We start from the raw sequence: 15,108 nt of genomic DNA, 5'->3' as shown, positions 1-15,108 counted from the left end.
GTCAGATGTCAGAATTAGGCCCAAATGAGCGTCTGGATCTCAGCTGGACTTTTCCAGCGCAGTGGGCCTCTAGTCCAAAGAGAACAAGGTAATGGGACTGGGGAGGAGGTCAGGTTAAGAGAACATTCACCTGTAAGCAGACGAACTGGAAGGGGGCCAGTCGCAGAGGTCGTCAGATTTGGATTTGAGCGTTTGGCAGCCTCACAAAGCTCCACATTGTGGCCAAAAGAACCTGTTGAATGTGTGCGCATTTTAAATAGGCCCGTTGAAGTTTAACATGCCGCAAACATAAGGGTGTGGTGGACTTCACGTAAATACTAGTGGACACATTCGGTTTCGAGAGCGAAATTAGCGAGACACATAACAGACCAACATACAGACATGTACACTCAGACATTACCCACTCTGGAGTAAATCTATGGCAAAAAAAAAAAAAAAAAAGATGAAATCAAAAGATTAGACCTCTAATGCAAACTGAGATTTCCACTCTTATGGCAGTAACTGACAGGTATATAGGCCACCAAGTAAACCTGTTATTTATTTATAGCGTCCAAAGGTTTGGGGTCAGTAAGATTTTTTAAATGTTTTTTCAACTGCTCAGCACTGCTGTATTTATTTGATTGAAAATACAATAAAAACAGTAATACTGTGAAATATATATTTTTTTTACAATAACCTACAATTAATCTATTTTAATATTTTAATATTTTAAAATGTAATTTATTCCTGTGATGGCAAAGCTGAATTTTCAGAATCGTTACTCCAGTCTTCAGTGTCAGAAAATCATTCTAATATGCTGATTTGATGCTCAAGAAACATCTCTTAATATTATTATTATCAATGTTGAAAACAGTTGTGCTGCTTTATATTTCTTGGAAACTTTTTTATAATTATTTGATGAATTGAAAGTTCAAAAGAACAGCATTTAATTGAAATAGATTTTTTTTGCATCAATGTAAAAGTCTTTTCTGTCACTTGTTTATTCTTAAAGGGTTATTTCATTACTTCCGTTACCGGAAGCTAGTGATTTCAGTTTATGAAGTTAGAATTTAAACGCATGACTTCAGGAGGCCTTTATTAACCCCCTGGAGCGGTATGGATTACTTTTATGATGGATGGATGTGCTTTTTTGGGCTTCAAAATCGAAGGTACCATTCACTCCCATTATAAAGCTTGGAAGAGCCAGGATATTTTTTAATATAACTCCGATTGTGTTTTGCTGAAAGAAGAAAGTCATATACACCTACGATGACTTGTGGGTGAGTAAATTATGCGATCATTTTTGGGTGAACTAACCCTTTAAAACGTGATGTTCCAAACCTGCTTTACTTTGTTTCCCAAAGAACATATTTTGAAGAATGCCTTTGTCTACATAATGAAAGTCAATGTGGTCCAAACCAACAAACGAAATAGACATTTTAAACCTCTTTTGTATCCACAGAAGATAGTCAGTCATACAGGTTTGGAACGACACATAAGGGTGAGTACTGATGATAGATTTGTATTATGCTTTTAATTAAAAATATAGGCCTATTCTTAAATCTGATTATCTTACATACAGCTTTTGCTTCTTTAATACATAAATGAATCTTATTTAAGGATATTCAATTTTTTTTTTTAAATACTAATTAGGAAAACAATTGCTGTGTTTGACAGGTATGACAGTGACGGGTCTATTACCCTGACGTTTCCTTGAGATTCAGAGGACATAAAGCATTTCCCAGCGGAAGTTACAGCTCAATGAAGGCGTCACTGAACCGAAACAATCAACGAGAAACAGAACTCCACAGTGTAAACCTGAGCCTCGATTAATCAAGATGTTTTAACGACAGCGCTAATAAACTCAGAAAACGCACTCCCGCTCACCTCCTCCACGCCTCCGGGGAGACTTCGGGGAATCACAGTCTGTTTTATAGCTTTATTAATTAAAAAAGCCTGCTGAGATAACTCTCAACATGTCATCAAACAGAGATGAACGGCAGCTTGCAGACGTTACACATTGGCGTTTTTTCGACCTGATGGAGAAGGGCGCATGCTGATGGATGAAAAGTCCTGCTGTCAGACAATATTGATAGTGTAACACCCCTGTCTGTGGCTATAAAGAGACATGAAGGTGACAAGCTGTAGCGCATCCATCCAGGCAATTCATACACACGCCAATGACCAAATGATTTGACATAATATTTCAACCTTTTATGTCCCGCAATGAATCAGAGATAAAAGGCTGAGCTGACGTTTAAATCTGCTTTTTACAATATCTTACTGACATCGAAAATTAAAAGGAGAGGTCTCAAGAATCCATTTCAAGGTCTAAAATACGATCGGGAACACATGTCCGTGTTTAAAACACTTCGCATGTCAGATCATATTTTAACCAGCGCAGGGAAGTCTGCAGGGTCTATAAACTAAGAAATGTACTCTCGGTTCACTTGATTTTCATTTTAGTGCTTCACAAAAAGTCACGATAAAATAACTCACAGAGCAATAAGATCACTCCACTGAGGTAATACTGACCTTTAGATGTGGCGATTCTGCTCCAGATCTTTCTAAAATGGCACCACCATTAATGCGCTATAATTGGCCTGTTTTAAAAGGGTCAGACGACTCGGAGCAGGGCCGCTTGTAAGTTGTGCTTCAGGGGTATCATCAAACTCTGAAATAAAGCAAACAACATATAGAGGGAATTAAAAAGTCATTTATTGCTAATCTAGTACTTGGTTAACAATGTGAGCACATAATCAATGGCCAAATAAGAGTCCTATGGGTTCAAATGGGCATACTATTATACTAGTCTTTATGTTGTTAATGTTAATGAGGCAGTTTTGACATAACCAAGGTTTTTCCATCATTCCGGGACATTACAATCGGTTCAGGGTCACGTCCGTGGTTAGCACAAAGGTTTGTTTCAACTGGGTGGAGGGGGCACATGTCACCTTGTGCGACTGGGAACATTTGTCGCATGTAAGCATAAACAATGGAAGTACTTTGACAAACTGAATGAGGGTGAATTGAGGTGCTAATGCTTAATTCATTTCTGTTCATTTGAGCCCTCTTTGCCCAAGTCAATCAGTTTGTCATGGCTTAATGAACCTGTAGCGATGTCTGCACATGCACGCGTGTGTGTGTGTGTACCTACTTTACTATATTTTGGGGACAAATTTGTACCCAGAAGTGACCAAAACGTGTGTGTGTGTTCCAGCTCTGACCCAAGTAAAAAAAAAAAAAAATGCATATGCGTATGCATATGCTTCCTTGATAATTTAGTTGCTTCTTCTGCAGATCATTTGCTCTTAACTATCTACCCACCCTCATATGCTGTGAAATGTGACCGTGCTTAAAATTGCGCTTGTGATTCTAAAAGCATTTATGATTCAACCTTGTATTTACACAGGAAACATTCAAAATATTCAGTCAAATAATATGTAGACAAATGCAAGCTCACACATTGGCAGGCCAGTAAACTTGACCACAGTTACAGCTTAAAGGAAGTGTAAACGTAGGGATGTTGGCTCTGTCTCATCTCCTGTCACTTGTTGATAGAGACGTGCTGCGGAGAGCAGAGAGCTGGACTGGCACGTCCTTCTGCACTCAAAGGAGTGCTGTGAGACATGCTGAGAAACAGCTGTCCCGTCTCCTTCATAGCAGTGCCTTTAATTATGTCTGACCTACAGAGAAAAGAAGAAACCCGCCACGACCTCACCAAAGCACAGCGCAGTCACTTTCCTCAATAACACCAACTGACCATTTCATAATTCAAATGAACGAGGTGGAACGGCAAAAGAATATTAAGACTGGTACGATGTTTTCACAACTGCTTTCCTGTTATTATTTTTGAGTTGTTGATAAAACTATGAAGAAGAAAAAAAACACACCGTCCGCAAGGACGCAGCTGGTTGAGAAAACAACCCGTAGAGGAACCTGCCTTTTTTTCCCCTCGCCGTCAACAGCTGAAACAACAGCAGTTCTTGGAGGGAAAGCCTTTGTGTTATTGGTAATCATTCTGACACCCGGCCAAGCAAAAGAAACTGAGCCATGCGTCATAAGGTTCCAACCTACAACCTCTCAGCCTACACACACCAGCAGCAATCTCCCTTAGCGCAAGACCATGGGCCCACAAAGACCCTCTCAGCTGGAGAATTTACTCGCTTTGACTAAAAAGAGTCATTGTTTCTATATAAGACCGGGCAGTTCTTAAGTGATTACCACCACAGTGTGCACATACACATACACACTTAAAAAATAAAGGTTCCAAAATATGTATATCACAGTGATGCTATAGAAGAACCATTTTGGACATCCCAAAGAACCTTTCAGTGAACAAAGTACTTTCTTAACCTAAAGAACCCTGTTCCACTATAAACAACCTTTTGGCTAATGGAAAGGTCCAATGGCAAAGACATAAAACCATCAATGCCAATAAAGAACCTGTATGAGGGAAAACTAGGGCTTAGAGTGTGTTATTGAACAAAACAGTTGGGAGTTGGTGGAGCGTTCGCGCTGTGTGACAGAAAGCGCTCAGGAAGTTCACTCCTCTCACGTGGGCACTGGGTTTTCTGGAAAGAACAAACCAACACAATGGAGCTCCACTAAAACTGTTTTCAAGGCAACGGATTTCCTGCCCTAGTTGTAGTAAGGATAGCCATGCAGAGATTGTATATGAGCGCGAGTGTGTGCACGAGCAGATAATGAAACTGATACAAGGCTAGAGCCGAACGACTAAAAAGACAAACACAACATTCTGTCTTATCAGAGTTAGCCTGAGCATAAACAGTCTCTGTTGATAGGAAAAAGAACACAGGATAGCGTAGGTGGCAAAAAGAAGAGGAGAAAGAGGAAGAGAGTCCATATTCTGCACAAATACAATGGCACGGGTCACACCCCCACTTCAGTTCAGCTGGGATGCAGAGAAGAATATGAACAAGAGGAGAAAAACAGAATGTGTTTCTCCAATATGAGGGTCAATGACAAATAAGAGTGGGTTACACTTTATTTTAAGGTGACATGCTACATTGCACTTACTCAAATAAGTACTTAAGTAATAAGTAATATGAATGAACTACATGTACTTACAATAGAGTTACGGTTAGGGTTAGTTACTTGTAATTATGCATAATTTACTGTTATTACTATAGTAAGTACATGTAGTAACGTGTAACTTCGTCACCTTAAAATAAAGTGTTACCTAAGAGTGTCCGCAAAAAAGAAAAGAAAAAAAACTCTTTTAGAAATCAAGTTTAAAGCTCATGTGCCATATTGTTAGTTAGTTGGTTTTATATTGTTAAGAAAAAAATATGTATAACATTTTCAAGAAAAAATCAAATTTAGTAATTTGGTGACAAGAGTCATTTGGTGAAACCACAATGTAAAATGTAATAATATATTTCCTTACACCTTGAATACATCTTAGAGTATACACACCTTAATCATAAATAAAATGGAAAGAAGGAATATATTTTTCAAAGTATTGTTTTTACAAATATAATGAATTATTATATTAATTATATGATTATATGAATTCATTAATATCATTAACTTTTTGAGGGTTTGCATCATATGACATTTTACAACCGGAACTAACCTTTCTTTGTAAAACAAAATACGGTAATCGTATTATTAAATTATCTGATATTTTAAGAGCTTTACTGACTTTTTTTCCTGCATGTTGGTTGCACCACATGACATAATATTAAAATATTAATATGCTGTAAAGTAGTTTATAAAAATATGATATATACTAAATATATACAGTCTCTGTTTAAAGGAAAAGGAACACAGGATAATATATGAATGGTCATTAATACATGAATTTTTTTTTTTTATATAAAAGTTGGATTAGGCACTGTGTAAATACAGAGCTTAGGACTCAGACAACCTCAGTGAAACCACAAAAACCTGGACGTCACAAAATAACCACAAAAGCGCCTTCCGCAAATGGCAGAGAAAGATGTTATCATAAACCACATTAGTGTCTCACACTGCTGCCAACTATGTGGTGGGCACGATCACGGCTGGTAAACTTAAGATGTGGGTCTGCGAAAGTATTTTTTCAGCCCCTGGTGAATAAGTATAATAAATACCCCAAGCATATCAATCCCAAGATTTCCAACAACTGTCCACCATATGTCCGCCTGCAGAACAATAAATTACATTTTTCTTAAAAGCTGTGCTACCCTTAAACTCAACAGAAGCACAAAAAAATGCAAGTATATTTAAAGGAGACATCAAACACAATGCATGTTATGGATCAATTAGATTATGTTTTCTATTTTGCCACTGAGGGATCCATCTTTGCGTGCAAGTTTCTGTTGTCAGGGAGTTGCTTCATTTAAAGCACTAAGTAACAACACTGAACATGGAGGTATAGTATAGAGTTCGTCTTATCTCCCTCTCCACCTGTTCCAGTTTGTTCTATTTTTTTCTTCCTAAGGAAATGGTTATGAATGAAAAGCCACATGCCTTCACAATCAGCCTTCTTTATCAATCTTTCATTCACTGTAATTCAAAATTACAGGAGTTTATGAATAGATGAATGAGATGTATCAATATTTCAGTTGGTTTAAATTCAGTTATGAACAAACATGCATCTCAAAACATCTCTGCCTTTGTCCCAGTGGAATGTGTTATGAAACACTAAAAACTGAATGAGAGTGAGGTAAGATAAAGACAAAAACTGGAGAAGAGGCTCGACAAAACAATCCAATGTGAAATAAATGGCTTTCCAAAACTGGTTGAGATTATCAGTCTCTTATTAACTAACTTGAAAATACATGGTTCTCTATAAAGGAAAAATAGACTATTTTGTGAAGTCTTTTTGTTTAAATGGCAATCAGATTTGGCTCGAACTATTAGATTCAATTAAAATTTGGTATCAAATCAAAAACAAACTCAATTAAAAACGTTTGAGCTTTTTTTTTCTCAGTTCCAGTGTTTGTGTAATAACAGTTTTGCCTTTGTATGCCATTAGACCTTATGTAGCTCTTATGTTTTGTTGTGTTTTTTTTCATTTTTATTAGTTTTTTTATTTGTTTATAATTTTTTATCTATATAGTTGGTATTAAGTTTATTTAGATTTAGTTATTTTATTACTTCAAATAAATTAAACTAAAACTAAACTAAACTAAAATCAGAAATGTTGCTAAAAAATTGCTATATTTATTTATATATATATATATATATATATATATATATATATATATATATATATATATATATATATATATATATATATATATATATGTTGATATTGATATTCTGTTTTATTTCTGTTATTTCTGTTTTTTTATGGATTTAGTTTAGTTGACTATAATAAAAGTCACCAGGTCCATCCTAAAATGTATCCGATATTCAACCATGATAAAATGGATGATAAATTGCCAAGTCTTAAAGTAATAAAAGTCCTCAATTCAACAACTTGCAAACTTTAGAGTATATTTACACGACAATGATGTACTAAAAATGGAAAAGATTTCCCTTTGCTTTTTCACGTACAGACGCTAATGTTGTCAAAATGATCTCCGTTCACACGGATCCACGAAAACAATTAGAAACGCTGTATTCTGCTGCTAGGCCAGTAGTTGGCGATGTTACTTTGTAAAGAAACACTATGCACCCAATACACATGCACATGACGTCACCGTCACAAATTTGCGCTTTTAATGGTAACGCTTTCAAAAACTTGCACTTTTCAAAAGTTTGCGGTTTCAGGCCTCGCAAAATGCTGTTGTCGTGTAAATGAACGGCCAAAAAGCATAAAAAGTTCTCAGTTTTTAGTAGAAAACGGTGTCATGTACACGGCCCCCGCATCATTCATGTCTGTAGCACAATTCCATTTATAACACAGTCCTGACTCTAATTATGAGCAATAATAAGGCAAGCATCACTAAAACTTAGGTAGTGAGGTGATTACTGAGCAGTGATCCATAAAAGAGCCTATTCTCTTCCACATAAAAACCACTCTATGACCCCCACAGGGTTACCTGTCCTGTGTACTCTTTCTCTCTGTCCTGCTAGCGCCAGTGCTCTGATTTACTCTGACTGGGAGACAAGAGACGGCCGTTAGGATGGCTGTGGAGTCCTGACAATAGGCCTACGACAGGATTACTCTGTGACCCTTGACCAGCCCTCCATTAGGACCCTGGTGATTTCTAACCATGGGCTCGAGGGCAATGAACTACAGAACACTAATTACAGACACACAGTGACAGGCCTGGGACCACAATGGGCTTTTATGAGGGATTGGACAGACTGGCATTAAAACAGAGAAGGGTGCAGCAGGGCAGGGGACATGACCGGGCAGCTGTTCCTCAAGCTCCGCTTGCCTCAGATATAACATGATTCACAAACTCAAATGCGCAGCAGCAACACTGCTCACGATATTATAGTAGACCTAATGCTTATGCCGAAGTTCTCGGAGATCATTTTCACGAACATCGAAAACTGGGATGTAAGATAGCGCCAGTATGACGCGAAACAGAGCAAGTGTGCAATGTGATACGAGAGTCATAAAAAGTAGCACGGGTGATATACCAACACAATCTCAATTAGTATGAATGATTATCCAATTTCATTCGTACAATTTTGTACAATTTGCTAACGCCCAGTGGCGTTATGTTTATGATGGGTTTTTTTTTCTTTCTTTTTTTTTCAAAACAATAATGTTTTCGTACAATTCATATTGTACAGCTTCATAGAAAATCCCCAACTTCACTGTAAAAAAAAGTTGTTTCATTAAATTTTTAAGTACAATCAACTTTATGTTTAAGTCATTTCAACTTAAATTACATTAAACTAACGTAAAAATGTGTTGAATCCTGTATAACTTATTAAAAAAAGGTTGAAAATTGCTTAACTTATTTTGAAAACATATGTTTTCATAACTTGTTGATAATATAATTTTTTAGTGTTGTAAAATAGTTGAATGCTGGATGGCAATCACGTGTTCCAACTCACCATGTAATATTAATTGAAATAATGAACAGTATAAATATCAAAATATAATTAAGAGTATTATATTTCTAAGTAAATGATCCGCCAAAATGAAAACAATGGCTATATATCAAATCTGGAATTCGCGAATAAAGAATTCAAGAATGCACCAAGCATGTAATTACTATAAACACTACTCCTTTTGGATTTATTTTCTTAGGCGTGACCTAGGACAGAACGTAACTGGATGTCATACAAGGACGAACAAGTTCTAGTTAAACAAAACATTCCCGTTCTACTAATGTTAATGGAAAACATGGCTGATTTAGATTCTGAAGCAAACACACCCTTTAACAATAATATAAAAAAGTTTAAACCTGTTTAACAACACAGCAAATTACAGCTGAGTGAACATGCATGTTTGTATGAATCCAGCGCAGTGTGTTCGGTTTTCACAAATTCAGCATGTGGCGGTGGGCAATTACTATACGGCCCCGTCTCAGAGGCGGGTAACTGGGCGATATTTACACAAGACCCTCCTCATAGACGGACGGACCACTGCTGAGACGGCCAGAGGTACTGCAAATAACGACAGGCCACGTCAAAGAAAACAGCCCATGGATATCTGATATTAACCCAACAGCCATATTAAAGGTTATAGTATATACACTGATGTATAAATAATTGCTTTTTCCATGGGTGCAAGGGTAACGGTGAAGCCTGGTCCATACCAGCCTCTACCTGGGTGGCTCACACACTGAAAGATATAACTAGTGATCGCATAAACATTCTCTTATACACATAATGTACATAAAGAACATTTATATTAGGGTTACTGTCACACACTATAGATATAACTGCTCTCTACACTGCGATTGTATTACTGTGAATACGGTTTACGTTAGGTGAAGCAGGTGATAGTGACAAACTGTCACTTTAAGCTGAAAGCCAGAATAGTCTAGATGACACATGAGATACAAAAAGGAAACATACACCTGGATTTCGTAACACACTTAAATATGTAACAAAGTACACCAGTACGAAAGGTGATATGAGAATACAAGGCAATCTAAAAAAGGAAAGAAGCAAACAGACATAGTGTGTGGAACTGGTTTCATTGGCAAGCTGCCATCTTCTATGTTTGGTCTGGGTTGTGCTGCCCAAACAAGTTTCTATCAAGTACAAGAACACAGATGATTTCCTCTGTTGTAAGTAACTCTGGACATCCCCTACTGCCTGCATCATCTGTGGTGATCAGAAAGAGGATCAGGATGCTTCAGTCTGGTCATGACCTTTAATTTACAATAAAAGCCCTCGTCTGACCTTTGTGCACTTCAAATGATCAAAGATTTGTAGAAATAGAAATCCAAAAGAAATTCCAATTAAACTGTCAGTAAACATTGCATAATCCATCCAAAAGCCACATCTCAAGTGACTATATACACCATCTATTAACATTATTTTGTATCATTATTTAGGCTCATTATAAAAAGTATAAATTGAGATATTGGATTTAAATACAAATATTAAATAATCATTTAAATAAATACATAGATATGTATGAATTGGCTCTTCACTTTGGTTAGATCAAATGCTTTTATTTGGTAAGTCTTGTATGCGTATGTATTGTAGTAATAATAATAATAATGTGTATACTAATGTTATTTGTGTATCTTAGATTCGCTAAAGTAATGACTTATATATTACGAGTATGAACTCAAATTCGAACTGCTTTATTACCATGACATACGTTTATATGTATTGCCAAAGCATTAACTGTGTATTAAAGTCTATATTTTGTAATCAGTGACGCGCAATGTCATGTTTACGTGCACGAGCACTTGATCTGTCGCAACAAAGTGAAACCTGCCAGAGACTATCAACAAGTCCTGGTGGTCACGAAAAACGTGTCTTATGAATGTTATGTAGGTCTACTATTGTTCAGACTTTTTAAACTATATTTATGCTATTCCTACATCAAACGGTAGAATCCGAGTCATATTGTTTAAGGAAACAATTACAGATAGGATACAGGACAAAAGCATACCTCCAAACATTAATCTCAACATTTAATCCAAATAAATGTGTTAATACATCTTTACATAAGTGTAAGACTGGTGTAAATTGAGTTAAAATATCCCAACCTAGCATGAACCCTTCTTAAAAGTAGGCTACTTAACAACTGTCATGTTAAACTCGATTAGTTCGCGGTTGTGGTTTAAACAGTGACGTTTAACGTGTGTGTGTGTGTGTGTGTGTGTGTGTGTGTGTGTGTGTGTGTGTGTGTGTGTGTGTAGTTTTGAGAGGATCCCTAGGGACGGTGGACCTTGTGGCACGCTGTCACTCCACGAGAAGACACGCCCCTTTTCAAAACCATTGGCTGAAGGACGGAGCAAACGCACTTTGCTACAAAACAGCAGACAATTGCCCTGTTTCTTCGCGCCACACGAGAGTGTATCTTACTATCATATATAAACAATTCATATTTACTCGTCCGATAAACCTGACAGTGTTTAACAGTTCACATGTCATGTTATTACGGACGGCTGAGTCTTATGAGACGCACGAATGAAATTGCCCAACTCTCAAACATTCTTCATACACACATACTGCCTCTTCTTCTTAAACTGAGACGTGAAGTGAAAGATTAAGTTACAAAAGTAACACGTTATACATTACTCGGCTTCTTTGTATCCCGCCACTGCCACAGTCTAAAACAGCTAAGCGGGTAACCAGATATTCAAAAACAATACGTAATCCCACAATGCACCGCTCCTTCGCCTTACAGCATTACCTCATCCCATCAGCCACCGCGCGAAAGAAGAATCTTCTGGGTGGTCGTCTAGGCAACGCGCCTTATCTGAAACTGCGTTCCGCCCAGTAAAGCGCCTCCAGCCAATAAGAGGCCGCGCGCATGACATCATCGCTATTTTTAGTGGGGCAGCGGTAGCAGATAAGGTTTGCCTCCACGCTGGAGAAGCTCAGAGTATACAGATCTCGCCACAGTGAAACATCTAGGCAACACACACTTGAACTAACATAAACAAGAACACTTTTGGGCTCCGCGCTGTTTAAACACCGGCATCTCAGAACGGCGCGGCGGAGGAAGACCCTCTATCCGCGAGACGAAGAAGAAGAACAGCTCGGGACACTGAGCGATAACTTTACGCAGTAAGTTTCTCGCGGGACGGGGAGTTTACGGAGCGAGCTCGAAACTTTGCGACTCTTCTCGCTTTTGTCTCCGAGGACACTAGATGAACTTCTGACAGACTGTTTTTAAACGAAAAAGTTTCGTTTTCTATGTCTACCAAGATGGAAACTACTTTCTACGATGACTCTGTAAACAGCGCTTTCTCTCAGCATGACAGCGCCGCTTTTGGATACAACCACAAGGCTCTGAAACACAACATGACGCTGAATCTGACCGACCCGGCTGGGAACCTGAAGCCCCACCTGAGGGCCAAAGCCAACGAGATCCTCACCTCGCCCGACGTGGGGCTGCTCAAACTGGCCTCGCCGGAGTTGGAGAGGCTCATCATCCAGTCCAGCAACGGCCTGATCACTACAACACCGACTCCGACCCAGTTTCTGTGTCCCAAGAACGTGACCGACGAGCAGGAGGGCTTCGCGGAGGGCTTCGTGAGGGCGCTGGCCGAGCTGCACCACCAGCACATGCCCAACGTCACCTCGGCTCCCCAAACGACCATCAACAACAGCATGGCACCCGTGGTATCCATAGCAGGTGGCGCGGTGTACAGCTCGTCCATGCGCCCCGATCCGCCGGTGTACGCGGACCTGAACACTTTTAACCCCGCCACCAACCCCGCGATGAGCTTCACGAGCGCGCCGCCGCCGCACAGCGTCAATGCGCCTCTGCCCGTCCAGCACCCGCGGCTCCAGGCGCTGAAAGAGGAGCCCCAGACGGTGCCGGAGATGCCCGGCGAGACCCCGCCTCTCTCCCCCATTGACATGGAGAGCCAGGAGCGGATTAAAGCCGAGAGGAAGCGCATGAGGAACCGAATCGCCGCATCCAAATGCCGGAAGAGGAAACTGGAGAGGATCTCCAGGCTGGAGGACAAAGTCAAGAACCTGAAGTCGCAGAACTCGGAGCTCGCGTCCACCGCCAACATGCTGCGCGATCAAGTGGCCCAACTCAAGCAGAAAGTCATGAACCACGTCAACAGCGGCTGCCAGCTCATGTTGACGCAGCAGCTGCAGACCTTCTGAGAGGAACCGGAGGACATTTGAGTTCACTTACATGGACGCGAGGGACAAACTGCGAGCCGGCGCGACTGCTGGCGTTAGCCCGCTGGGACCGGGAGCGTCCGGCCGGCCGCGTGCCGTAAAAGGATGTTCTGACTGGACTTTAGAGGGAGGGCTAAACTTCTCCAACTCGGTCCGACAGAGACAGCGACAGAGAGCATGAGACTCACTCTGTTACATGTTTTACTTTCTGACGAGAAAAAGAGACTTGTTCACTTCGAGCAGGTTGTGCATGGACCTGTACGCTCCAGAGGAGCGCTCAGTATTATAGGAGTAAAACAGGGGACACGAGTAGGGATATTCATGTCTGGCTCACCAAGCAAGAAGTTCTGTCCGCTAAACTCTTGCCTAAAAAGCTGCCTGACTTCCGAGTTACACATTGTCCTTTTTTGTTCTTAAACTGAATGGAATTGACTTTTTTTCTTTGAGTTAGTCCAACTTCAGCAGTTTCTTTTTTTCTGAAAAAAAGTTCATTAATGAGGTTTCACTCATTGTTATTTGTAAATAAGATCAACCAGGAGTACTTAAGTTTACCATTTGTAAGTAAAGTATACAATATAATTTTTTATGTTTGTTTTCTGAGCACATCAGAAACTAATCAATATTTATGAACTGTAATAAAGTATGTGAAACGAAAAACAATGTCTCTGTTTCTCGTGTGTGTGTGTGTGTGTGTGTGTGTGTGTGTGTGTGTGTGTGTGTGTGTGTGTGTGTGTGTGTGTGTGTGTGTGTGTGTGTGTGTGTGTGTGTGTGTGTGTGTGTGTGTGTTCACCAAGACAAACTTTTGAAATGTCCACATACATTGAAAAATGGGGCTGATGATGTCCAAAAGTTATGTCAAAAACTACAATAATTTAACCAATAATAGTCATTCAACGGTAGCCTAATAAATATGATAGCATGCATTCTGAACTGATTTAAGTGTGAAATGAAAACCTCTTACAAACAATTAAAGCTTGTTTTTAAGACTTCAATTATCAAGATTGAAGCAGCACTTAAAACTTGTTTGTCAGGTGCAATAACGCTGAAATTAACAAATCATCTTCAAACAATTCAGTACTAAATTGTTAAAAAGAAATATGCATGCCTTTAATCACGTTATTGTGTCAACTGAAAACACAAAAGTTCTCAATGGTTTATCATGATAATGCAGTGTTCAGCAACACACCTCTTTGCACCAGCAGAGGGCGCCGTCGGCCTACACTTCATCAATCTGAAGCAGCCACTTGTTTCTTTTGCGATTCCAGTGGCCAGTTGCATAAACTGTTAAGACTAGTCTTATAAGTTAGTAATCCCAATTTTATTCTTTAAGACTGTTAATACCTTTTTAAAGTCAGTAACATAAAAACATAGATTGGTCTAATTTGACACCGAACCGTACGACCGATTACCCCCAACTAACTTCTAGTTGATACTAGTCCTTAAGACGCAGTCTATGTTATGCAACTGGCCCCAGTTTTTTGGAGTCTGATCAGACTGTTAACTTCGGCGTGACTAAACGCCAATAGAAGATACACATCTTCTTTAAATAATTATACTATACATGGTATAATTCTTAAAAAGAATCTCACCGTTATATTTAGTTTGTGGGGAGTTTTTATTTATTTTTTATTTTATTTTTTAATGTAGGCCTATGTCACCACACACAAACGAGGCAAGAAAAAAAAATCATTTCGTATTCAGGTCACCAACACAGATTAATATTTAGCATCTTTCAGATCCTCTTATTTCACCGCCCAAACTTGGCAAACGATGACATCATACCGGAAAAACGGCATCTACCTATCCATATAAGGCAAGCACGCGGTCGGAAGATCTACGTCATCTGAACTAGTGGGTGTGTATTACGGGAAGAGGAACTCCTCAGACTAAATCTCCAGAAGACTGGCAGACCTTTAGTGCACTCTTTTGGAAGAAGGA

The 15,108-nt window shown here is 39.1% G+C and overlaps 1 protein-coding gene across 1 annotated transcript; it reads left to right on the top strand.

Moving 5' to 3' along the window:
* The first annotated feature begins 11,920 nt into the window (after positions 1-11,920).
* On the top strand, positions 11,921-13,830 carry jun (Jun proto-oncogene, AP-1 transcription factor subunit). The gene has a single exon (XM_082146903.1). It carries the CDS (start codon positions 12,226-12,228, stop codon positions 13,150-13,152), a length of 927 nt encoding a protein of 308 aa, XP_082003029.1. The 5' UTR covers positions 11,921-12,225; the 3' UTR covers positions 13,153-13,830.
* Positions 13,831-15,108: the final 1,278 nt, after the last annotated feature.

The sequence above is a fragment of the Leuciscus leuciscus genome, assembly GCF_965113295.1.
Source record: "Leuciscus leuciscus genome assembly, chromosome: 19".
NCBI classification, from domain to species: Eukaryota; Metazoa; Chordata; class Actinopteri; order Cypriniformes; family Leuciscidae; genus Leuciscus; species Leuciscus leuciscus.
Note: the sequence above shows the minus strand (reverse complement) of the source record. Positions and strands in the feature narration are given on the sequence as shown.